The sequence below is a fragment of the Nipponia nippon genome, unplaced genomic scaffold (genome assembly GCF_047370975.1).
Source record: "Nipponia nippon isolate SJK-2023a ecotype South Korea unplaced genomic scaffold, ASM4737097v1 scaffold_11, whole genome shotgun sequence".
Lineage (NCBI taxonomy): Eukaryota > Metazoa > Chordata > Aves > Pelecaniformes > Threskiornithidae > Nipponia > Nipponia nippon.
The window spans coordinates 16,078,373-16,104,872 of record NW_028262302.1 but is presented as its reverse complement, the minus strand read 5'-3'; the positions used below and the strand labels follow the sequence as shown (position 1 = coordinate 16,104,872).

Below are 26,500 nucleotides of genomic sequence, written 5' to 3'. Positions count from 1 at the left end.
ACCTTTGTGATGTAAAATCCTTTGTTCATCTTGATTGGATTTCTTTACATAAGCTACAGACAGTGGTTGCCAAGGAGAGCTTAAGCTCTGATGCAGTGATTTACAGTTCCTAATGAATGATCCTGGTAGCATCACAGTGCAGTAATAATCAAGCCCTGCTAACTACAGTTTACAGAGGCTAAAGCAGCAAATTATGGAAGGAGCCAGTATAGGCTAGAAACCCACAATGTGCTGATGGAAGAAAGGAGGGAAAGAATGTTCCAATGGCTAAAGAACCACTTTGGGATTTAGGAGACCTGAACTGAGTTCCTGACTTCTCTACAGAAACCCTGCCTAAAAAAGAGCAACCTTGTCCTGTCCACAACAAACACCAGCTGTTTGTGCTAACAGCATTTAAGATCATTAATTTTGCCTTTCAGGTGAAACCAATAATCAACCTGAAAAAAACAGACAGTGAAAAGATGGGAGTTATTCCTGCCTGTACCTACTGCAGCCCAGAAATACCAGCTGGCTGTTGATACCCTTGCTGTTCCTCTGGTAATTGTTCCTAGCCACCTCCATTGGACTGAATGGGATGTCAGCCGTTTGTGTGGCCAAACTCTCAATAAAAGATGTGGCAGCCTCAGGTAAAAGGGAAGATGGGAGCAGCTGTGTGAGGGGGGACAGAATAAAGAGGAATAAAAAGGTGATGTGATTACAGTTTGACATCTCCAGCTCTGAGATCCTCAGAACAAAGTCTGCCCTCGTTTTACCAAGAACCCTTCTCGTATTTTGCCTTGTTTCTGTGAGAACAAGACAGCGCCAAGCATCTGAGTGTGACTGTAAGCTGCCAGTAGGTAGGATGTATCTTGGACATTTATTTCTTGGGGTTTTTTTGTAACCTGCACAAATGGTACATACAAATGCTGTACAATGTGTGATTGTGCTGGAAAGTGGGCAAGAACATGAATTAAACAGTCTGTGAGCCAACGCTGTGCATTCTGCAATCTGCAGAGGCTGGTGCAGGGGCTTTCTATTGCTGCTGGTGTCTGTGTCCTTTGAGAAGAGTGAAGGCTTTAGCAGAGGGTCCACCCTGCAAACAGCACCTATAGGCCTTTATGTGTCCCGGGTCCTCACAAAGAAAAGTAATATCTGCTGTTTCATGGGTCCTTGAGCTACCAACAGGCAGAGAAAAGCTACTGAAAAGATTTCGGTATCCTTAGCCCCCTTAATTCAGATTTTAACTTCCAAAGGAACTGAAGGTGGTCAGCACCACTCAAAAATGGGCCATGAGAAGAAAGCTGACCCAAAGTTTTGAAAGTAGCTAAAATTCTGGTTTCAGCTCACTTTCCTTTAGTACAACAGGAAGAAAGTACCTGCAACAGTTACACTTTGGACAAGTCATTCCTGAGTGACAGGATATGGGCTAGAGAAGAAAATGCTAGAAAATCTCATTTCTTAAAGTAGTTTATTTTCTGTTGTACATGCTTACCACATAGCAAAATAATGTGTCTATATATTTACATGATTTAAATTAATGTCATATTAATATAATAACATTTTTATATTTTACTTCTCAGTACCAAATACTCAAAAATCTCTTCCATTGCCTCAATAACCTCTGCATGGAGTTCCTTTTATTTAACGGTTTCATGAACATCATGCTTGTGAATGAGACAGTATTGATAACACTGGAGATAACAGAAAGCCTTGCAGTGTTTTGTTATAGGTGTCTTGAATAATTTAAAGAATGAACAAAAAAGTACTTATGACATAGGATTATACTGGATTATTAAAGAAAACCTGTGGGAATTGTCTATAAATCATCTCTAGTGATCTAAATCCCATAGTTTTTATAGCACATCTGCACACTTCTAGAGCATTTTTGGGTTTAATTATTTGAAGGTTTAATACAAATTTTCCATCTTAAATGGAACTTTATTGCTCCATTCAAGCTGCTCTGATGAATGAAGACCATGCAGTAGCAACCTGGGTTTACTTATGTCACCAAACTCCGTTTCCCTTGGTGGTTTTAAGGCTGTAACATTAAGTGCTTTGAAAAGAATAAAGGCTCTGTTAGTTTCAGAAGATTTTAAATCATCTTCAACTCAGTTTTTGATCAAGGTTCCTAGAGGTAAAAGTGCACACTGACAATTCAATACACTCTGAGTTTATCTTCTCTGTAAACTCAACCTAGATCATAAATCCAGTTGAATTGGCAAAAAGCAATCTTGTATTAAAATCACTCAGATCAACTCGACAAATAAAATGTAGGTATTAGTAGAGTCTGAAAAGGCCATTCTTGAATACTCTGAACTTACAAGACTCCTTTTAGCTTCAGTTAGCTTTCTAAGGCAGTTAGGTGATGCTCTCCATATTTTCAATTTCTTCTACTTGTGAGATTATATTATTTGTGCTGAGCTTTTATTTTTCCGTTAAATAACATTAAAAATATTAATTATGCTTTGTGAATATTAAAAACTAAGTCTCTGAGCTGAACTGTAGGTATGAATGTAAATAAAATTCACTCACTCAGAAGGAGACAGTGAATGCTTTTACCTCGGTGCAGAAGGGGTAAAGAATCGCCTGCTACAAAGAAAACTCACTAACTTCATGCAGTTGGCTGCAGCCTTCCTTCCACTACTGCTTTACCTTTTTTGAGCTACTTTTCATACATACAAGCTGACATAAACCTGTAACTAGCAGGGGTAGAGCAGTTGCAAAAAGGCACAGCTTGCCAATCAAACAATCAAAATAGTTTTGGATGACTAAACAGAAAAAGTAAAAGCCTAGAAGGTGGCCACACCTAAAAATCCATTTGAATAATAGTTCTACAGTATTCATTTACCAGAATTTACTCAAATACAAGCCTCTCCTATCAAAAATCTAGTCTAACAAACTGTATGGGTACCATGAGTAGTTACACAATCCTGACAATAGCTTCTATACTAGAGCTCTATTCAGAGAACGGAATGTACATGTATGTGCACCTTAGAAATGCAAACATTTCAAAACATACATGCATCAAATATTATTCAGCCATGAAAATGTAAGCATGTTACAAAGTAGGATTCAATAATGAAAAATGTCCGGTAACATTAGAAGCAGGTCTCTGTATGGAGTTTCCATTAAGATCAAACCGTTGGTTTCCCACAAATGATGAATACTACTACATGTTTATTCTGTGGACCAGTAGCAGATGGATGTTAGTGGAGATTGATATGTTAGGAGGCTTTTTTCCTGTAATGAACAAATTATGCTATCGTGGTAATGGGAAAACAGACTTTTTCCTTGGGTATTCGCTTGAAATGGAAGTTCTTAAAGTGTCCAAGGAGCTTTCCATCTGCACAGACTGTGATTTTTTGCACCTCTTTGGGAGCAAGTCCTTGTAGAATTCCACAACCTTCTTCTGGAAGTGCTTCCCGACAATTACATACAGGACTGGGTTCAGGCAGCTGTTGCTAAAGGCACAGTACGTAGCTACCTGGGTTGCTATGTCATTGACTTCTTCCAGGCACTTCAAAGTGGGTGCGAAGTAACGGATTGTGTCGATGAATGTGGTGATCTGGAATGGAAGCCAGGAAACAATGAATAGCAAGAGCACAGCAAGGACCAGTATGGTGGCTCTCCTCTCTGTCTGGACTAACTTCAGTTTTTGTAGCTCACTACTTCGTAATGCTTTAATGATTTGCGTAGTGCAATAGGTAATTACACAGAGTGGGATCACAAAGCCCACAATATTCAGCAAGCAGTTGTTTGCAGGCTCCCAGTCTCTGGATGGATAAGCAAGACCGCAGGCTGTGATGTTGTATTCTTTGTAATACTGTATATTTCGAAACGCTATTGCAGGTGAACACATGAGCAATGCACACACCCAGACTACAAAGCTATTCCATTTGGCACAGACAGTTCGTCGCATCCGTCCAAGAGACATGGTTTTCACCAAGGCCAGATAGCGGTCAATGCTCACTAGTGTCAGGAAATAAATGCTAGAATAAAAGTTCATGTTACTCATTATGTTGACAGTTTTGCAGAGGAACAGGCCAAAGGGCCATTGAAATTTATTAGAAATATTAATGGCCCAGAAAGGTAAAGCACAGACTAGCATTAGGTCAGCAAGTGCCATGTTTGCTAGGTAAATTTCGGCCACTGTGCAGCGACTCTTGTGGAAACACAGGACTATGAGGACGAAGGAATTTTCTATGGCTCCCAGAATAAATAGGCACCAGAGGAATCCAGGCTGAAAATCGTGTAGCCATTTCCATATATCTGAATTAATACATTCATATGGATTCAGCTGGTGCTTTCCTGAATTATTGTGGAAAATTGCTGGACTGTCTGTGAGCTCCTGGGTGGCCATGATGTTGTAAAGCTGTGTAACATTTTCAGTTGTGATGGAAACCATATCTGTGCAGAGAAAAAGAAAAAGATGACATGAGATTGCTACATCTAGCTCATTGCTGCAAAAGACACAATAAGAAAAGCTGGCTCTGCTTTTCCTACGGTCCTAAAAAGCATGGCTTTGAAAAGGCTTACAATTCTGTGGGTTGCTTTCTTGTAGATGCCCTGCATGCTTGCAGAGAATTTCACAGTCTAAACTGCTAGGAACTGTGTGGACCAATGTTAAGTGGGTAAAACAGAGGGGATAAAGCAACAGCAGACATTGTAGCTAACAGGTTAACTGAAGAGAACGTTTGCCAGTCTTTTTTTACTAGAAGCAAGATGCAGCAAGACTTTTTTAATTCTTTGAGGAGGTTGATGGTTACTTTCTTTTCTTGTCTTTGTGCATCGGTAGCCATAGTCTCCTAAAGGACAGATGTACCGCATGAGTCTTGTGTTGCTCGTTGTTAAGCTGCTAGTCCTGTGGCATGTCCCTCAAAATTTTACACCCTCTCCTGTAAAGCAATTGGGCAGAATTCAGTGGTGTTTACTCCTCATGCAGCACCATATTTTTTCCCAAATGTTATGACTGTCACAGCCGACATTTAGTTTGTAGTTCTAGTTTGCACCGAGAAAGCTGCAGGAGCAAGGATCGGTGTTTGCAAGCAGTGAGGCTTTCCCGACTTCTCATGGGAATCACCTGTGTGTTTCTGTGTCTGTGTTACATCTCTTCCTGCAAGCAAGTCGTGGAAGAGATAAATGGTTGAATCTTTGTAAAGGAACTTGGTTTTAATAGGTCCACAGTGGGTGGGTTGACGGTTTGGCAAAGATGGTGGCCATCATGTAAGCCAGGACCTGCCTGCAGTCAGGCTGCAGTAAGACAATTTGAGTGCAAGAGCACGATGTGAAAACCAGGTGCTGTACTGTAAGTATTCTATGGGTCAGAACAGCTTGGGGTCTTACAGGGTGCTATTTACAGGCATAAATGTCAGATATGCTCTTGAATGTTACTAAGGGCAAACAAAAGTTGAGTGTCCAGCATCCACTCAGTACTGTTAAAATGTTAACTGTGGTTTTTATTGTTGTGTTTTGAGATAATGAATCCTGAGATATTATTCAAATAAAAGACTGGCTTCCCAGATCTGTGTATGTAATCCTCTGGACTGGGTGACATAAATACTGTTTGTCTTTTTCCAGGTCTTTAAAATACCACTGTTTATATTATGGTTTGACTGGAAGCTTTTCAGATGTATTTTTAATTAAGACATTTGTCTGATTCAGCTGGTAACTGGGCAGTAAAAAGGGGACACATTTGTAATTCCTGAAAGGATGGGGTTCTCATTTGTACTCTGGTTACTGGATTTGTTGGCTGATAAGTGTCATTCAATATGCTCATAGACATTTGTCTGTTGGGTGCAGAATTACTAAAAAATGGTGGTCATATTTTGTGTACTTAGTTTTAATTAACCACTGTAGTGCTTGAGAACCAAAAGCAAAGATGAATACCACATTTTACTAAGACCAGTAAAGGCAGTAACAAAGGACACTCTATACTGTAACATTTATAACAGAGGTGTCAGGGAGGACAGATCAACTGGATAAAACAGGCAAGTGGGACTGAGAACCTTGAAAGACAGGGCAACTTAAAAATGGATTAATGGGCACAAAACAAAATGTCAGTGATGCATGTTTCCAATCCTTCATAACTTGAGCAAAGGACAGTATTTGCATAAACTGGGTAACACCATAAATATTCTCATTCTCCAAGTTCATCCTCTCAAAACCTCAGCTTTTCAAGCCCATATCTAGCTGCCGGAACATAGTTCCATCCTCTATCCTGCCTCTTCATTAACCTTGTAATTGTTAGAACCATCTCAATCTTGAGGCACCTGTATCCTTTTGATTTCTGAATGTTTTCAACCAGCATCTGGGGAATCGGTTGGTGAAGCCTCTTTATTACACAGCATTGCATGTTGTAGACACCCGTCCAGCGATCTATACTTTTGGTGACACCGGTTATCTGGAGCTTTTAGGTCTAGTGGATATGGATTTAGTTGTTCTATACTGAAAGCAAATGCCATCCGCAGTGCATGCTATGCAACATTGCCAATATTCTGATTTATGTTCCCTTTTCATCTTCCAGGTGCAAGCAACTTACTGTAGGCTGAAAATGCTTTGGTTAGAAATCTTTTGTTTGAGCCCTTCTGGGCATAGCAGAGCACCTGCACCTATAGTGCATTTTTCTGCCACTTTATTTGTTCTTGTTTCAGCACAATGGAATATAGGACACTACTAAAAGCCTCACTGAAACCCAGATATGCCTGATCTATTGCTTCTGCTTTATCCATTAAGCCAGATTGGATTAGTCTGACACAACTTTATTCTTCACAAATTTATATTGGCAGTTCCTTATCACTTTGTTATTCTTTATTATCCTGCATATGTGGATATACTGATTATTAATATTTTGCTGTTATGTTTTCCAGGTATTTAAATGAGATTGACAAGTTTGTAAATCTCTGGGTCTTGCTATCTGTGCCTTTTAAAGATAGGTATTGTGTTTTGCCCTCTCTGGGCTTCTGAAATGTGCCCATTCTCCTTGGTTTCACAGACATAAAGATTGATAGCAAAGATTTCCTCTCCTAATTCCTGAACCACACCGCGATGGGTTATATACGACCTTGCCACTTTGCATACCTCCATATATTCTTTAATTTGTTCTTTCCCAATTCGTGTAAATCCAATTATTCAAATCAATCATCTTAAATATCAGATCACAATCTTCATTTCTGAGAGGACTAATGCAGAGTCATCGTTGAACTTTTCATCATTCTCTAAGTTACTGGTTCCCATTTTCTTTTGGTAACAGGCCTAGACTTTCCTACGTTATCCTCTTATTTTGATATATATATAGAAACATTTTATGTTACCTTCTATGTCCCTTATTAACTGCAACTCATTTTTATCCTGGTGGTTTTGATATCTTTGACTTTCTGAGTTCTTAAATAATACCTCAGCTAGCCATGCTTTTCTGTAATTAATCTCCCTGTAGCAAAGCCTGGCATCAAGGTGCTGGTATTCATAAACACTCAAATATCTCAAAGCCCAACTTCTGTAGCTGTGAGAGATGCCACTAACAAATTGCGAATAGCAGTTTCAAGTCTCCCTTTGTGTGTATGCTGGCACTTTACACTGTAAAAACACATAGGAAGTGAAATATCACCAAAAGGTCATCTGAGAACAGAGAAGTTCTGTTGGGTGATGCAATTAGCAGGATCTGTTTCTTCTGCCAGTAGTGGGCTGTGAACCAGCAGAAAGACTTGTAAGAAGTGGATTATTTTCTGCTTTGAGGTTGGATGTACATATATATTTAATAAGATATTAATTAGTAATTCAGAGAGTGGTCATAAAGGCTACGTTGGCAATTTCTGTCTTTCCCTCATTATATGACTGATAGAGAAACAATAAACAGGAATTAATTTACAGCAAATAACAGCTCAAAAACTGCCTACTGATCTATGATATTTTTCCTACAATTAATCTCTTTTAGATTATTTTTTTTAGAAGGGAAAGCCCTAAAATACTTTAAAATATATTACTTGTATCACGTTACTGTGGTCTAGGAACAGTGTGTGGGGGCTAGTTAGGATGTGACCAAGTCCACAAATGGGGCTTCAGGTGACCTGCCTCCTGGGTCCTTAGTTCAAGTGCTTCCATAAAGCATTGGTAGAAATGTGGGAGAGAACAAGGTAAAATGTGCTAATAAGCAATTTACAAACCCTATTTAAATCATGTGCTTGGTGCTATTCTCTATAGCACAAGAAACTCATTTAAAGTATGTGTTTACTAAATAAATTATGATTTACACAGCCACAATTTAGAAAAGGGAGTGATGTCTATTTGCCATTAGCTTATCACAATTCAGTAAAAATAAATGCGACCCCTTCGCACGCTCTCTACAAACACTTTCTGTGCAATGCAAGACAGGCCTAATGTCTCAGCTGGGACCCTCAAAAATATTTTAACTGACAGTTTTGATTGAAACATTGCCCAGCTGAAACAATCTATCATTACTAATCATGAGGGACTGCTATGGGGGCTGAATTTGTCCCTGCTGGAGTCCACCTCCTACTATTAGCTACCTCCTCCTTGACAGTCACTAAAAACATTGTCAGTCATTGTCTCACGTTGTTCCAGAATATTTTTTGCTAATACCATTGGGCACAAATGGCAAGATTTCAATAGTGGGGGGCTGCAAGGTGCTCTGTGTGGGAAGCAGCCATGACTTGCTCCGTGCTGGTGGCAGCCAGACCTGTGCCTCTTGCAGACATTGTCCTGACCAAGAGAGGAGGGCTTTGGGGTCTGCTGATACAGGAATATGCTGAGCAATGACTGGATCCTACCAGTGCTGCAAATGAAGAACCCTTGCAGAGGGACTGGGAAGAAGGGGTTAATCAACTGTAGTTGCTGGGCTGTAGGATTGTGTTTACACGCAAGGGGAGAGGGACCCCAAAAAGGTGATGGTCACCAGTGCCATGGCTTGAAAGCTCTGAGGGCTGGGCACAGTCACTAACACTCCTTGGTATTGCCTGGTAACCTGGTGGGATGTCCTGCTGTCAAGGACTGACCTGTGTGTACTGTACTGGGGAGAGCATGCCAGAAGACAGGCATGAGATTATTAGCAAACCAAGGATAACACCCAGAGGCCAAGGGTGGGGTCAACTTTGGAATGTTGTACAACCCAGCTATACATACTGCAACCTATGCATGTTCTTGAAAGAAAAGAAGGGGGATATGATGAAGTGGGACAAAAAGCCCTTTAAGGAACAAGAGCTGTGAGCTAAGGAATGCAAGTACAGGGGAAAAAAGGTCAGAGCTATTGAAATAACTGCTTTAACAGAACAATTTTTTTTTCCATTTTTGCTAACATAATTGATGTAAAAGCCCTTAATGATAACTGCAGGGCAATGGCTGTCATTCCATGGTGTGCTTCAAGCTTACACACCAAAGGGTCTCTAAAAATTCAACTTTTGAGAGGTAATAACTCTGTATCTTTTCTTTATTGCCTTAATTTTCTGACAAATTAAGGAGTTGATTTGCATTAAAATAACCTTTTCTTTTGCAAGGTTATTTTTGTCCCAGTCAAGTTCCTCAATTTGGTTCGATATGAAGCCTCATGAAACTGAACAGTGTAACTGCGAGGGCAGCCGCAGGGTGCAAAGGGACAGTGAAGGGTGAATGAAGAACAGGAAATGTTTAAGCTAACATTGCCGCAAAAAGTGTCTGCTGATCTACAACCTCAAATGTGCTAAAGACCATTAGAAATTCATTATACAAAGATTGGAAATTAAAAATTAAAGTCATGGGGTCAGTAAAAGCAGAACATTTTAAGAATGTTTCAGACGCTTCCTCTATCTCTCCAAAATAATGAACACCTCCTTAATGAATGTGATGGGTTGACCCTGGCTGAACACTAGGTACCCACCAAAGCCACTCTATCACTCCCCCTCCTTAGCTGGACAAGGGAGAGAAAATATAACGAAAGCCGTGTGGGTTGAGGTAAGGACAGGGAGATCACTCACCGATTACTGTCAAGGGAAACCAGACTAAATTCAGGGAAACTAATTTATTAACAATCAAATCAGAGTAAGGTAATGAGAAATAAAAACTAAATCTTGAAACACCTTCACGCTCCCTCCCTGCTTCTTCCTGGGCTCAACTCACTCATGATTTCTCTACCTCTTCCCCCCACAGGGGCACGAGGAATGGGAGTTATGGTTAATCTGAACCAAGAAATAATTATTTTTAACATTAGAGGCTGTTCCAGGATGAAAACAACAGGATCTTCAAGTTTCTCCAGCCACTAAATCATTCAATTTCAACCTTGACAACCTCAGAAGCTTTAAAGACCTAGCTGGATAAAACCCAGAGTGGCATGGTCTGATTTCACAGCTGACCCAACTTTGAGCAAGAGGTTGGACTAGAGACTTTGGAGGTCCCTTCCAACCTGGATTATCCTAAATTTCTTAATTTGTGCTTCTTGTGCTAATAACTGAAACTTCCAGGTGGATTAAGGCCAACAAAAAAAAAGCTGAATTTCAACAGTGAGTGCTCTAGCTTGCTGGAGTTTCCTAGCTTGCCAGGGTGCCTTTGCTCACCAAGTTTCCTTAGGAAGCTATGGACATTTTGTTGAAAGCACTGTGGGAACTAACTTTTGCTAAAGTAATTGTTTGGTTTTTTGTTTTTTTTTTCAAATATTGGGACACAAAATTGGCTCTTCCAAATCACAGAAGCAATTGAAGAAAAGTTGTTTTGTATTATCTGGGGTTTTCAGTGGGAAGCAGAAGGTAGCTTGAGTACCAGGAGAGCAGACCCCACACAGCCAGGAGTTGAGGCCAACGCCAGAAACTGGAACATGCTGAGTTAGTCTTCTGCATCTAAGCTGACACACTGGGCTGTTGGAGCCATGTTTCAACATGTATGTACTGCTCCATTGACCTTTCTAACATTTATGTTGCTTCAGTTATCTCTTCAGGTGGCTAGAAAAGAAAGAAAAGCCCAGAGAGAGAGAGAGAGAGAGACAGACATCTGGAATACTTAAGCAGAGACATTAAGTCAGTGGAGCAGGAGGGGTGCACAGGAAATTAAAATAGAAATCTACATTCATTGACAACTTGGTCTGGCATAGCAGTGGGAAGTTTTGCCTGTTTTCAACAGAAATTCTGAGGGACTGTATTCAGTGTGTATAGAGGAGAGAAAAAAATTCTGTGATTTTGAGGGAGAGAAGCAGCCAGGTGTTTGGGAGGCAATTCAGGCGCTTGAACATGGGCGTTTTGGAAAGTGCAAGGTGTCTAGGAAGACTGCATGGTATTGGTATATGATACAGGACCTCTGAGAGGTGTGGTCTTCTGGAGCCAAGCAAGATACCCTGGAGTTTCTGAAGCATCCCCAGACACTGCAGGGGCAACTTTGCCCCTTGATGTTAACGCTAAGATTGGAGGGTGGGGGCATAACTCCACTGTGAAACTAGCAAATCTTTGGGCTTAATAGAGCATTACAGAGACTATAAAATAGACCATTATAGCCTGATGAAATACGGAGTTATAGCAAAGGAAGATAAGGAGAAGAGTCTCTTGGGAATTAGTCTGTTAAAACAGCCCAGGTTTTAAGAGCTCAAAAAGAGAAGCTGCCGATTTCTTCCAGAAGAAATGGTTAAATATAACCTTCAGATTTTTAAGTATCTGAAAAATAGAATAAAGGAGGCTTGGGTCCATATTTGAAATGAATAACAGCCCGATGTAGTGCTAAATGTATTGGACCTTGGCTTAGTGTCCTTTTTAAGAAAAATTTCTGGTTCTTGTCTTTTGGGAGAGTAGAATTGCTGTGTAAAGCTCTGCGCTACCTCAGCAACAGCTAAAGCAGATGAGCTAGAGGAAAAGGATTTTTTTTTTTTTTTACTGTTCTGTGTTTCTTCTGAGAAAAGGAATTATCTATGGGTAAAATAACAGGGGAGAAAAACCAAACCTGCCTCTCTATACTAATTTTTGCTGACTTTCTGACCTTTTAAAAATCTGCACGTTCATAACAACTTCCTAATTCCTGAGAACTCTCTATTCCTCAAAGCTGACTTAAAACCCATCCATTTTTTAGCCCTTCATAACTATCTCGAAGGCAACATAAGCTAGAAATGTTCAGCAAGAAATAACTTTTTAAATTAACCACTTTCTTTGTAGAAATATTTCCTCTTCCTTCTCTGAAGTATGAAGGAGGGAAAACACACATTTAGTCAGAAATGTAATGCCATACAGCTCTGGTCATCATTGCTATCGAAAAATTTATAAATGCCATATATTATTGTATTGTTCATTAGCAGTAATTTTACTGAGAACAATTTACAAATGTGAGTGGACTCAGTCTCTCAGAAATCTTTTTTTCTGTGAAAATTTATCAGATGAGCTGTTATGAGATTACATGACTTACTTCCAGTCAGTGGTGGGCACAAGGGCTAGATGGTGAGCTTGGGCACACTTACTGGGCACTTCTTAAAACAAAGTGCCATAAAGATTTAGTTGTGGTCTTGTTACATGTGTTAGCTCACTTAGCTGTTCTTTGGAGCTGCGTAATTCCTTTTGTATGGAAAACTTTCATAGATCCTGGATTTCAGAAGGTATCCCAGAAAAGCACTGCCATTGATGATACACTGGGTGAGAACATTACTCTTGCAGAGAAAGGCTGCTTTAAAGCTCCATTAAATTAAAAGGGGAAGAGTATAAGCAAAAAAACAGTAGGAAATGCCAAATCCCTTGAATACTGTTCTAGGGTTGTTTTAAGGCATATCGTAGCAAGGCGCAGTTTGGACAAAGGAATGAAATATGAGGGTAAATCCCTCAGCTGTTTTTTTTCCACAATAAACCTTCTGCTAATATTTTAAAGTGTTTGGCAATAAAAGTAAATGAGGTCTGTAACTGTGGGACCATCAAGAACTGAAAATTTGATACATACAAAACCTGTACACAGTGATGTGCTCACAGCAACAATTCGCTAAGTTAAATTTAGACCTGAATAACTGGTTTAACGTTTTGTTTTCCTGGAGATTTCTATTATGATAATGCTGTGCAGCTTTGTCTTTCCCTTTTGCACATGATGGATTAGTAAACACAGTAGAACTTCCTGTACTTGTTCAGCAACTTTTACTATTGTAGTTCACGAGCAGAGAAAGAAGATGAATTAAAAAAAACCTATCAAACTACTCTGAAAACAGAGATGATTACTGCCTTTCTCCTCCTCCCAGCACACACTTCAATTTCTGCTGTTCAGACACCTCTGAGAAAGTTTAAGCTGTTCTGATTAAGTGACTTATGTTTTTGTCCATCCCCAGCTTTCTCAACATGGTATATGTCTATGAAGAAATGAAGTATGTGATGCTCTTAAATCTAAGTGTTAATCAAATGTAAGCCAATTTGTTACTCTCTTTGTAGTCATTGGGCAAATGACAGACCTATTTCCAAGTCTCCATTCTGTTTAACTTGGAACAAAATCTGGAACTAAGGTGATCCGCATGCTCCATATACTAAGAGGTCACAAGCTTATTGAATAATGTTGATTGAGGCTATTTCTCTTTATGAAGCTATTTCAAATGAGTATAAATACTGAAATAACTGTTGAAGCAGGGACATGAATCTGATTCTTCCATCTTTGGAAAGTATCATCAATTGCGAGGTTTATAATGTCGATCTCACAACCCTTTCTCTCTCTCCTCGTGAATACTGAATTACTTGCTGCTGTTCTCAAGTCTCTTTAATCTTCTTTAATCCTCCAGGAGCTTAATCTTCATGGACCCCCCACTCCTGCCCCCTTAGACTTAATGCCACTCTGCTCCAGAACCTGTGTCAGGAGTCCTGAGTAGCTTTGTGTCTCCCTGAACCAAGATGATAACTTTCTCATTCTCTTACAGAAAGGTACATTACTCTCACACAATGCACTCAAGTCACAGCTGAATCTATACTTTTTCTGTGTGTATGGTAGCGTGTTTGCTCAAAATGTTTTGACAACTGAGAAAGAAAATATTAAAACAGGAGAAAACTGACCACAAACTCACTCTGCAAGGCTGCCAGATTTTGTTCTGTTCTTTTTGTCATTCCCCATATGAGAACGGGTAAGGTTATCCATGAGTGTTCATTGTCCAAAGATCAGCCAACAACTAGCATTTAGGTTAGGGTTAGGGTCAGGAGAGAGAGAAATCTAGGCACTGCAGTAGGAGTAGGACTGCAAAAGCACTGCAGAAGTGAAGAACAGTCACCCAAATGAGTTCTTCCTTGAGAACTTTTTCATGGGAACTATGGCTGGTTGTTGTGGTCCAGGACTCAGCCCGTGTCTAGGGTTCAGGTTTGGGCTAGAATACTCACAGACTATGTCTGCTCTTTAGGGTAATTTCAATAACAGGGTGAGCCCTATCATGCCTATGTATGTATTTGTCACACTTCTGACACTGTGTCTTATCAGTGCTCTGTGTTTCCCCATGTATATGATAGTGGGTCAGCCTAGTTTTGCACACTGGTATCTCGGGCTTTGTTGACAGCATTTACTTTCAAAAAGCTCTGAGTGTTATCATTGAGCTTAGGGTCCATCTGCTGCCATGTCTAACTTCTGTTCTTTTGGGTTTTGTTTACTTGATCTTCATATTTGGTCCAAAATGATGTTTTGTATTTCGGTCTTGATAAGGTAAGAGGTAGAGGGTCAAACTTTGCAAGTGGCATCAAGCTCTTCCCTTCCTTTTCTCAAGTTCTTTGGTGCCTTTGAGGGCAAGCACTAGCTGACAGCAATAACATATGCAGGAATGCTGTTACTTCACTACGCAGGCATTTTAAACACTGCTAGGGTAGAATCATCCCTGAATACACCAGTTTAAGATTCCCATTCAGGCCAGCTTTCACGCTGAGTGGCTCCCTTTCTCAAAGGCACAGACAGAAGAGATGCTGAAGAAAATGGAGAGATGAAGATGGCAGATGTAGGTCAGGGGCAAATTTGCAAGTCTCATAGGTGGAGGGGAAGGGAAATGTGCCTGATGGAGACAGTGCTGTCTGGGGCCCTGATTATTGCTAGGTAGAAATAAGTAAAGAAGGACAATACACTTGGTTTGTAGTATGGATGAAATAAATCCAAAGCTTGGTGTTATTGGCTTAGACTCACAAAGCTCAATAGTTTTTATCATTAGCTGAAAGGCTTCCTGCCAACAGGGGCAATGATCAGATAATGTTTTGCTCACATTTTTCATCTTTGCAGAATTTGCACTCAGCATTGGATCTGTTGCTGAGAAAATGATCATCTATTAACATAACTTATTCCTGTGCCTAGCTGGCTCACTGCCTAGCCTGATAATATCTCCCCTGTTGCACTGTCTCACAAACAGTGATGGATGGGAGTGAGCCTAACTGCACATTTGTACAGGGACAGAAGCAGCAAAAGCACTGCTTGGAGTGAGAGTAAAGTGCTGTGGCACCAGGGACCACACAAGACTCCCTGTCGGGTGGCAGTGACTGCTGGGAAAACCTAAGCCTTGTCCCAGGGCTGAAATCTTGCATCTCCCTTAGCCCTCCTGCAGCACTCATGGTGTCTGTATACAGAGCTGAATGATCACAACTCGCACAGTTTAACTGAAGTATGAGGACAAATGAGAGATTATAAACTTCCTGAGTTTTATGATGTGACACGTAGATTTACCAGACTGGAGTAGGGTGAAAGGAGATTGTATCCCCTCACCTAAGCAGGCACCATGGGAATTCTGTGTTGTATGACAAGGGATTGCTGTACTCCATCACCACTGCAAAATTCAAAGAGCTTAATGCGCTAATGTTGTGAGACCCATTTAATGTCAATTGTGGGAGTCTAATGTCATGTGGAATGGCAGGTCTGGTGGTATCAAACAGCACAATGCATCTATCAAATGGCAGACAATACCTTGAGCCCAGTGAATAGCTAGGGTAACCTCTATCCACTGATAAAGAAATAAAATGCCAGTGATTTTATCAAGAGTAGCTTGTGCAGCTAGATTATATTTCTTTGCTAAGGTAAGAATTTCCTGCTTTAGAAAACAACCTTTTCTGAAACCCAGATAGATTAGAACTACTGCAAGCACCATGCTGAAAACAGCTAAGCTGGAAAAGAAATACATGAATTTTCAACGGGCCAACAACAGTTTTTGAGAGGTGGGCTGGAGGAACTGTTCCTAGGGTAGGTTCTCAGAACTGGTCTTGGGGTTCAACTAATTAAATAGTTACAGGGCTGATCTCATTATGAAAGATAGGAGAGCACTGATGAAGCATGCCAATGATGTAAATTGCTTGATATCTTCACTACAGAGAACAATGGAAATATCCTGGAGAAAGCACTGAACGATATTAATAGAGGAACAGACATGGAATAATAAGAGGAAAAAACATAAGTCCTGAAGCACTTCTGTTGCCCAAGAAGATGTAGTAACTGATGCTCCTTTATTCACCTTGCAGTAGTGGAGGCACACAAGAGCTGTTCAGCAGTTCACAAAACTCTGCTTAAGACTCACTGATATGCATGTAGATGTCCTCAAAAGCTTTGCTGTTTGTTGCATGACTCCTACCAGACCTCTTCAGCTCAGTTTAGCCACTCCTTTCTCTTAGCAATTGAAATATTGCTCTCTTCCCTAGGTAGCAGCTCTAAGTTCTCATGATTAGGCAAAATGTGGAGGTCTAATGGCCAAATAGTATTTGCCAATATTACTCCCTTTATGCATTAAATACTTAATGGAGAGATTTGCCTTTCAGATGAACTGTCTCTGTGCCCTGAAAGCACTTTGTTTCTAGTGCCCTGAGAATGTTGTAGCAACCATTTAGAAAAAAGGCATAGATTTGCCATCTCCAGTGCCTCCAATCGCTATTGTTTACACTGTTGTCAAGCGTATTTGCAATAATGCAGCATTTCCTGCATGTGTGTGGCTGACCGGTTGCTTTCCCAAAGTCTAATAGCTATTTCTTTGACAGTGACGCTGCTTGTGTCACTTCTTATCATACAGGTAACTGATTATTTTACTCTGGAGTTGATTAAGTCTCTGTTGCATTTTGCAAAAACATAAAAGATGTTCTAAACCGTCACATTATGTCTGCAAAACATACTTGCAACTACAAATAGTCATCCCCACCAGCAGCTGGAAATGTTTCAGTCACTACTACTTTTCCTATTGCTGAGCCACACGCTGATGGCTCTGCGCAAGCAGAGGAGTCCTTAGTGCAGAGGGCATCACAGGCAGAATCTGTCGTCTCTATAAATTAGTATTAATGCCTTGTGTTCTCTTAATGCCTTCCACTAAAAGGATATATGGACGGCTTCACTGAGTAACGGTGCAGTTTTCAAACAGCACGTTGGGCTCTGACAACAAAATAGGCTAGAAAGTATGATTAACTACATAATGTTCAATTGAAATTACAAGTTTAATTTCTAGCAGGGAGATCTCAGAGGAGGTGATATTTATCCAGGTTGTTCGAGTTAGCACCTCTGCCACATGGGCTTCTTACAATGGTCTCAGTTTAATTTAGAACCTCTGACAACAGCTGTAGACCTATTTCAAAAGCTACATTAAACTATAAATTCAAATTTCAACCTCCTGAAAAGCCTGGCTTTTCTCATGGACTATCTCAGTGAATGATCCCCAGCATCACTGATTTGTGTCATGGAAGGCATTACGAGCATGACATGATACTCATTGTCTAGATAGTAGGTTGCCTTTACTAAAAGAATTGGTGGAGGGTGTTTTGTTTTGTTTTGTTTTAAAATTTCATACTCTTTTAAGAACTCCTAAAAGCAGAGTGCAGCAGTACAAGCACTGGTGAGTTTCCTTCTCAAGGAGAAGTCCGGTCTGGAACGTGCTTCACTTGTTAAATGATAAACTTCAGAAAGCCATTTTGCCTCGCCCTTCCTAGATCAAACATGTCCTGCTAGGCTGTTGCTTGAGCAGCTTGGACAGTCATTTCGTATTATTTTGATATCTCTGCTCCTGACTTAGCCAGTACATTTGCATTTGCAATTAGAAGGAGGTCAGTTTTCAGATATTATGGTTAAAAATCACCACAGTCTGTATACTGCAGAGGAAAGCTCAAAACCAGATGTGCATATTGGAAATGGGGTGTGTGTGTATGTGAGTACCTATAGGGAACCTCAGACTGTATTGCAATTAGCTCAATAGTCACAGCAGATAAAATTGCATATATGTCCAAATGTAGTCTGTTTTCCTGCTGAAAACCCAGGGGAACTCTAATGACAACAATTCTTAAGTGGGAATACACCATGTTTCTATTGGAAGAACTAAGTATTCAAATACATGCTAATAGGGATTTGGTGATTAACTAAGTTGTACAAATATGCATGTGGCTTTCAACTCTGAGGGGTCTGGAAGGTTCAGGACACTTCTCCAGCTGAGAAGTGGTGTGATTTATAACACTGATTTACAACAGTCAGTGTTTGGATTACGATTTTATTTTTTCTTTTTCATGCTTTGCCAGTGTTCTGAAATGAAACTGTGTGTTAATTTATTGTCATCCTTTTTTTAGCAACAGGAGATGTCGGAGCCTTGCTGGAATCTGGTGCAGAGAATTTGTTTTTCACTATGTATACATGGGTTTTGAGCACTGGTGTTCTCTAAGAAGATATGTCTCTCTGCTCTTTCCAGAATGTCAGAGCTGACAAAAAAAACATGGTGAGAATTTAGTTAGAGAGACAAATTCCCTTAGTATATGCCACAGCTCCTTCAAAGAACTATTGTACCCAAAGCTAAAAAAAAACAAAGACCCTTTAAAGATTGATCAGTCACGTGGTGTTGGGTTGTCATGGGGTGGCTCTGCATCCTGACACAAGATCGGAGCCATTTTCCTGTCTGAACAGTGGTAACAGTTAATGGATCACACATGCTGGTACCTCACACTCACGTATTACTACAGTTACGTAGGAGATATTTTAATAAATGTTAGAGGAGGAGAATTTTCTTTTCCTATTAAAATGACTAGCAAAACAGAAAGTTTCTGGAGAAACTGATTTTAAAAGAAAGATTTTTCACAACAGATTTGGGGAATTTAACAGAAAATATTTTAAAGATGTGATTTCTGATCTTGAACAAAGGAGGAGACATCCTGACTGATAATAGCTTAGCAAGAGACCCAGATTCACTCTTGCTCTGTCTGGCCAACTAAACAGCTTATTATCTTTACAAAGGGGAGCAGCTCTAAAAAATGAGAGAATGACAGAACCCAACTCACTACAGTTTATCCCCCAGGCACTTGCTTAAGAAGGAGGATGCCTCGTTCAAAATCCCTAATCTGTGCTACCCATTTCAAGGAAGATTTCTCCTGTGTGTGTACATGTGTTTTGGTTTCTTGCTTTCATTAAAAATCGCAAGATTCTTTAATTCCAGATGGGAATTTCACTTCTTCCTTCTGCCCTTCCCAATTTTTCTGTGAAAATTCTAAGAAAATTTGTCTTCTGACCAGCTTTGTTAATTTTGAAAAATGTTCTAATTTAAGTTAATCATGTCACCTTTGAACTTGTGTACCATCCCTTTTGCAACCGCTGTAGAACATGAAGCACTATGCTGTATTGCACGCGACAGTTTTCTGCAGCAGGCAGAAAAGGCTTGTGGTGGGATGTCAGGGCAGGAACAAGGGAAGATGAAATGAGCAGATGCGAGTTCTGGAAGAGACCATAACGCTGCTAAGGAAAACAAACCAAGCAGAAATGCTGCTGCTGGGAAGGAGGGTAGGATGGAAAGAAGGAAGGAAAGAAGGAGAAAAGAGGGGTTTAATTTCCCAAGAGGGAAAAGGGTTCCAAAACAAATAATGAATAAGGATTCCTTCCTGAGTCAGGTATATATGTATGGTGTATAAGTTATGAGAGTTTTATCTGGGATTTGCATTTAAAATGTTATAAAAGCTGGATAGTTTACACAATTTGGATCTTTATTTTACCTAGCTTCGAAATAGTACCAAATTCACAATTGTTTGATTCTGGTATTTAAAGTCAAATCTTTCTTCAATTTTTTAAACTTTGATCAGAATTCATTTATCTTAAGTCAAACCTTAGTAATATGTTCTATTTAACCCTCTTTTAAAAAAATGACACAAGTGTGCAGGTGAAATTACTTATACAGTAAACCTGTCTATAGTGATACATGATGCAAAGTGTAGCAGAAGGAAATTCCAGATGTTGCATACTGTACAACTATGAGCTGTAATCATGATTTGAATGCCAACTTGTAGACTATGTTTATTGTGGAAGAAAACAAATTGCTGTTGTCTTATATTTCCAAAAAAGACATAATGTTTCCATAACATTGCAGGAAACATCTACACAAAACTGACTCCACTTTGTTACTTCTCCTTCCTTCTGCTTCTGGGAAATGTTCCTGTTGCTGAGCCAGCTGGCTGGAATTTCTTGGCTATAAGGTGACTCTTTTAATAAAAAAAAGAAAAAAAGTTTCTCAGCGGAGTGATGTAAGTATAAGGTGAGAGCATACAGTTGTCTTGTGCAACGTGCCTGTACATGCTGTTTTAAAAAATATTTATGTTATAAATTAAAATCTTCTGTGAACAATATCCCAGACATTCATGAATCATATTCATGTCTGATTCATTATGACTATGTTAACCAGTTTGGAATAGTATTGCTTTGAAAATGAACTTGCAACTCTGTGCTGGTTTTGGCTGGGGTAGAGTTAATTTTCTTCATAGTAGCTAGTATGGGGCTATGTTTTGGATTTGTGCTGAAAACAATGTTGATAACACAGGGATGTTTTAGTTACTGCTGAGCAGTGCTTACACAGAGTCAAGGCCTTTTCTGCCTCTCACCCCACCCCACCAGTGAGCAGGCTGGGGGGGGGCACAAGAAGCTGGGAGGGGACACAGCTGGGACAGCTGACCCCAACTGACCAAAGGGCTATTCCACACCATATGACGTCATGCTCAGCATATAGAGCTGGGGGAAGAAGAAGGCAGGCGGGGACATTCAGAGTGATGGCGTTTGTCTTCCCAAGTAACTGTTATGCATGATGGAGCCCTGCTTTCCTGGAGGTGGCTGAACACCTGCCTGCCCATGGGAAGTAGTGAATGAATTCCTTGTTTTGCTTTGCTTGTGTGCGTGGCTTTTGCTTTCCCTATTAAACTGTCTTTATCTCAACCCATGCGTTTTCTCACTTTTACTCTTCCGATTCTCTCCCCCATCCCACTGTGGGTGAGTGAGCGAGCAGCTGTGTGGTGTTTAGTTGCTGGCTAGGGTTAAACCACGACAAACTCACCAAGAAAAAAAAAGATGAGAACCATTTAGAAAGCTCTTAAGTTTAAACTGGTGCCCTTGTTCTTGTAAATGGTTAGTCCATCTTCTTCTTTACTTGACTTCGTTACTTACTGTAAATCTCTACACAAAATGAAGACTTGTGAGAATATAAGCAAACAAACAAGTGAAAGCAGTTATGAAGGATAGTCCCAGATCCTCATGACTTGGAAATTTTGGCATTAACTAGAAGAAATAAAAAAAGATCCTTGCCCAAGCAAAGGAGAAGTAATAAACAAACACAATGGTCTTGATCTTAATAGATGGACACATCAGAAATGTCTGATGAAAATATTTGTTGGTCTTTTTGTACCAAGTGAAAATGTGGAAACTAGAAAGGAAGTGGCGGAGGCTCCTTGTAGGATTGTCCCTTAGTAATGGGTAGGACAGGGCTGTGTGGATAACACGATTATACAGAGGAACATGTATTTTACTTCTCTGACAAGATGCTAATAAATATCTATCTGTGTTTGTCCATAAAGGTGTATACCTGTGTGTGTCTATATACACGTCTAAGTGTGTATAGAGAGAGAGGAGAGAGAATTTCCACAAAGAAAACATTTCCTGGTCATCTTCAGTGCCACAAAGCATTTGCCCGCTCTTTCACTGTTTACTCTGGGGGAAAGTGGTTTGTGTGTTTCCAGTGCCCAGCACTGGAAGGACCAGGAACAGCAAAACTTTCTGGGTGATGTTAAGGAGAACATCTATCTGTGAGCTGGTCTGGAGCTGGCAAAGCGGGAAGCTGCATGAAGAGTATGTGGGAGGGCTCTCCAGAAATCAAACACAGTATCTGGAGGGTTTGCTTTACATGACTTAGTCTAAAGAAATAAATAAGAAATCCATCCTTGAACTCAGATATCACAGATTGAGATGAGACCATTATAATAAATAACCTGATGACACTAGACTGGTTGTAAGATTCATTGGCTGAAGTTCAGCTTTGAGCTCAATCTATACAGTTACAAGGGCTAAAATTTGACTTGGAGTGTATTTTGTGTCCTACACCAAAGTTTACCTGTTGTGATAGTTAAGGGAACACCCACTGCATAGATTTCTTTCTTGTCTCCTGATTTCACAGCTAGGAAAACATGCCCTTCACAGACCTTTCCCTCTGGAAAAAGAAGCCAGAAAAAGAAGCCAGAAAAAGAATGTGGTTACCCTATCATGTTTGGTCAGCAGATTACTGGTGAGAAAATCACTCATGTCTGCTAACAGATGTGTAAGACCTCACCTGCTATCAACTGTCATTACTCTGCTGATGTGGATGACACTGTGAGCACTCAATCCAGCTGAGGATCTAGGCTGTGTGGTTAATTATATCACTTTTTATGTCCCTATATCTGGTTGTTTGCTTGTTGTGTTGTTTGTCCTGGTCTAGCAGATGGGACCTGGAGCACAGCTCTGCAGATATTGCCATACTGTCTATGTTATACTGATGACCAGAGGCTTCAGTGATAACCAACATGCAAAAGCCATGCAAGCATAGAGATGGGCTTTGCCTCAAGGAGTTTATAATCTAAGCAGATGCCAAATATGATACACAGAGTGTAGAATATAGCTTGTTATAGGGAAAGACTGCTGGAGAAGAACATGAGAGGTGCATGCGGACCTGAGCTAAAACCTAGTGACATATACTGCAATATTTCTGTCTTCCTACTTGTTTAAGGATCAGGTCCCACCTTTGAATTATGAAGGCTTCACAGTTGCTTTTTGCAAAAATGCTCAGGGGACCCGATGAAACACTTCCAGTTTACTGGCCTGCCCACTACCTGCAGGCAGTTTACCCTTCACATCAGGAAAGTGCCTTGGGTTATTGCTTTGCTCCACGCGTGTGGGCAGAGGGCTCACATTGTCCTTCTGGATGGGAACCTGCTGCCCATCTTTTGTACCCCATGACATTTCAGAGCAGCATCCTTTCAGTCAGTCAAACAGCTAATAGGATATCACAGAGCTGTGGAAAAGGGACAGAACACCTGCAGAGACACAGGGGTGCAGATCCCAAAGAGCATGCCCGTAGCGTACTCCCTTCTGCCAAAGCAGAAACACTGCAGGAGGAAAAACAGCTATGGCTAGTTCTGCCTCTGGGAACGCATGTATAAATCCTGTTCATATCAAAAAGACCTGGACCTCTAGCCATGGTTCATTCTCTTTTTTGTGGAGTTTACCTGTAATCTCAGATAACGTGAGTGGGAGAAATGGATTTCTGCATTTTGACATCTCCATTCTCTGCAAATTAGCCATATTCTGAAGTCTGCCTTAGTTTGCAGCACTATCACTACACTGGCATACCTTAGTGTACAAAGCTCAGCACTAGTGGATCTGCAAACCTGGATAATCGGATTTGTTTGCAGGGATCACAAAAACCAGCCCAACCTTGCTGAATTGGGTTGAGGAGCTAACATGCAGGGGAGGTAAATATAGCACAGCAGCAAAACTAAGTCAAATCTACCCCTTCAGGGAACATCAAGAGTCCTGAAGCATTTTGTTGAATTTTGATGTAGCAGCTTTGCCACAACATCTGAATATTTTGGACTTGTTTATCATCAGACTGAGATAGCATGCTTTCAGCCCGCTAATTTGCTCCTTGTGTTTTTCTGGTCTGTATCCCATTAGTGTCTGTTCTCCAATATTTAACTCCTTAGTGGGGTGTTGGGCTGTGACCAAGCTCCCTCAGTCCCAGTGCACTAGCATTACTTCTAAGCAAGTGATATATCACCACTGTGGTGATTGCTAGCAGGTGCAACTTCATCTGTGTGAAGACAGCAGCCTGTGGAGCCCAAATTTAAAGTCTTGCTGTGGCACTCTCGTCCTCTGTGCTTTCCCGTTGTGGTTGTGCCTGCCTACCTGCCTCAGGGCTGTCACGTACAGGGATGCCCTCCCCTCCCGCTGCCCCTGGTCATGCGTTCGTGCTGAGAGGGGCACCCAGCTGAGGGGAGAAGCTGGTTCAGCCATCTGCCTGCCAGCCTCAGGGTCTGTGTGTCAGCACCCAAAGACTCTACTGCAGAGTCTGATTCTTTAGTAGCTGCCCATTCACCTGGAGTTACTCCAGTTATAGAGGACTGGCTAAGGAAAGCTTTTGTCTCCACTTTAAAGAATCATGTTTGTTCACAGCTGTGTACCAGCCAGCTAGAGGCATAACTTTTCAGCTTGTTGTGTGGAAAACTTGACGTATGCTAAATACAAGAAGGAAGGAAGACAAACCTTTAGATAAGATAGGGGAAACTCAAATGTATGGAGTATTGAGAGAGAGTTTTAAAAAAACCATGAGTGACAATAAAACAAGTCTGGCTTATGCGTAACTTTTAAAGAAAAGTGGAGGTTCTAGCTAAATGGCATTTATTCTCAGTTTTTTTTAACTTTACATTGATTAGCATTGCTAATGAGTTCAGGTGTACTTTTGCTGTTGACTTGGTTACTGGGAGGGAATTTGTTTTGAAAACACAGTTCTATTCTCTGATGTGTTTTCCTGGACTTGCAATATGATTTTTTTTCCTGCTGTGACTTTGAAAATGGTGGGATTGGGGTTTCTAAGAGATTTTTACCCCCTTCTTTCCATGAAAAACAGATTATCAAACACTGACTATTCTTAAGCAGTGATTTTAGGGTTTTCATAATGAATGTGCTAAAATTCTCCCAAATTCCTCTTGTTTTCTGTCTGAGAAAAAACTCCAAATATTACATAGCTATGAGAAATTTTTAAAGCTGTGTTCCAGTGCAATGATGAGATCCTTATTTCAGGAAGCTCTAACTCAGTAGGAAAGGCAGGGTTTTTGTTGGATTGTCAGTACAAAATGTTCAGGTAACTCTGAGTAACTCGGTTAATCTTGTTCTAGCATGTACGAGGCCCAGTGGAAAACCCGACAAAGATTTTCTGGAGGTGCCTCTGCTCTGGCTACTCCAAAGTCTTTATTAACTTGGGTACATTTATCCCTTCTCTTTGTGTTTTCACTATTCACATTAAAAATAAGACAAATATATTTGGAAGTCTATGAATGATCCTGAAGTGTGGAGTTGCTTCTCTTCATTTTTTTCTTAATGGTTGCACATTCTCAGGGAACAGCAGGCAAGATAAAAATCAGGTGACTGATATCACTCAATGTCCTGATACTTCAGTCTTAGAGATTCTGCTGTAAAAATAGGTCGGTTTTTTCCTAACTGTCTTCTAGCTTCTTGAAGAAAATACGTATAGCCGTGCAAGATAAAAATATACTCTTGTCTTAAGAGATGGCATCTGTAAGATTACATACAGTGTATTAAAACAAGGATTCTAATGACAAACTACTTGAACTCTTTTGGCTTTATGGCTATTTTGTTATTATTACGCTAAGACGGCTGCTTAAGATCCTGAGTAATGGAAAATGAATAGCTAATAGTATAGCATATATTTCAACCTTTAGTCTTTCTGTTATACGATCCTAATTACAACCCCAGTTGTAAGCTTTTCTTTGTTTTTATCAGCATTTTGTAAATCAAGCTCCTAGTGCATTTTTTTATTTGGATACAGATGTTAGAAAGAAACTGATAAAGTTGCTTAAACATGATCCAAAACTTTTCTTCTTTGTAACATAAGAAATCACTTTAAAGCTTTAGTCTTTGCCATTCAACCAATGCAGAGGAGACAGTTTAGCAGTGAAAGGTACACACACTCTCTGCCCCACAAAGTTTACAATCAAAATAATAAACAGAGCAAATGATCAGTACGTACAGAAAACTGGTTTCTTCCTACTATTTTGTAGGTAATTTCTCTGCTGAAAACAAAGTTAGCTGCCTGTATATTCTGTGGTTTGCTTTTTTTTTTTTTTTTTTTTTTTTTGTGAGACAGAAGAACGGGTGCCCATAGTGTGATTAGAGACATGAAATGTCTTCCAAACAGAAGAAATCCTCACCCTCCAGTAGCCCATACAGTGGATAGTATCTGTGGAAGGTGAAAAGCCCTGTGCCTTTGATAGGTTGGGTACTTTGAAATAAAGCATTTTTCTGTAAATGCTACAGCTCTGCAAAACCTCACAAGTTACAAAATCACATTAGCAATAATTACTTTTCTCCTCTGTGTTCCTGGAACACTAATAACATAGGCTCTTTTGTCACTGAACCAGAAACATATTAAGAATTCAAGAAGTGGTTTCCAAGAAGCAACAAACCATACTGAATTTAAATAATGAGAACTCTTCATATTAAAGAGAAGTGGAAACACATACCTTGACTGCAAATTCACCACTGAGCAGGTACAAATGAGTGAAGTGCAACACGTCTCTGGGAACTGCCAAGCTCCTTCTGTTGTATGAATGAGTCTAAC

The 26,500-nt window shown here is 40.2% G+C and overlaps 1 protein-coding gene across 1 annotated transcript; it reads right to left on the bottom strand.

Moving 5' to 3' along the window:
- Positions 1–1,430: 1,430 nt before the first annotated feature.
- BDKRB2 (bradykinin receptor B2) lies at positions 1,431–26,500 on the bottom strand. The gene is made up of 2 exons (XM_009467485.2): positions 26,403–26,500; positions 1,431–4,386 (listed from the first exon to the last, which is right to left on the bottom strand). Exon 2 carries the CDS (start codon positions 4,382–4,384, stop codon positions 3,239–3,241), a length of 1,146 nt encoding a protein of 381 aa, XP_009465760.1. The 5' UTR covers positions 4,385–4,386; positions 26,403–26,500; the 3' UTR covers positions 1,431–3,238.

Bases quoted from the DNA above. Each gene is read 5' to 3' on its own strand.
- BDKRB2 (XM_009467485.2), bottom strand. From the start codon at position 4,384: ATGGTTTCCATCACAACTGAAAATGTTACACAGCTTTACAACATCATG.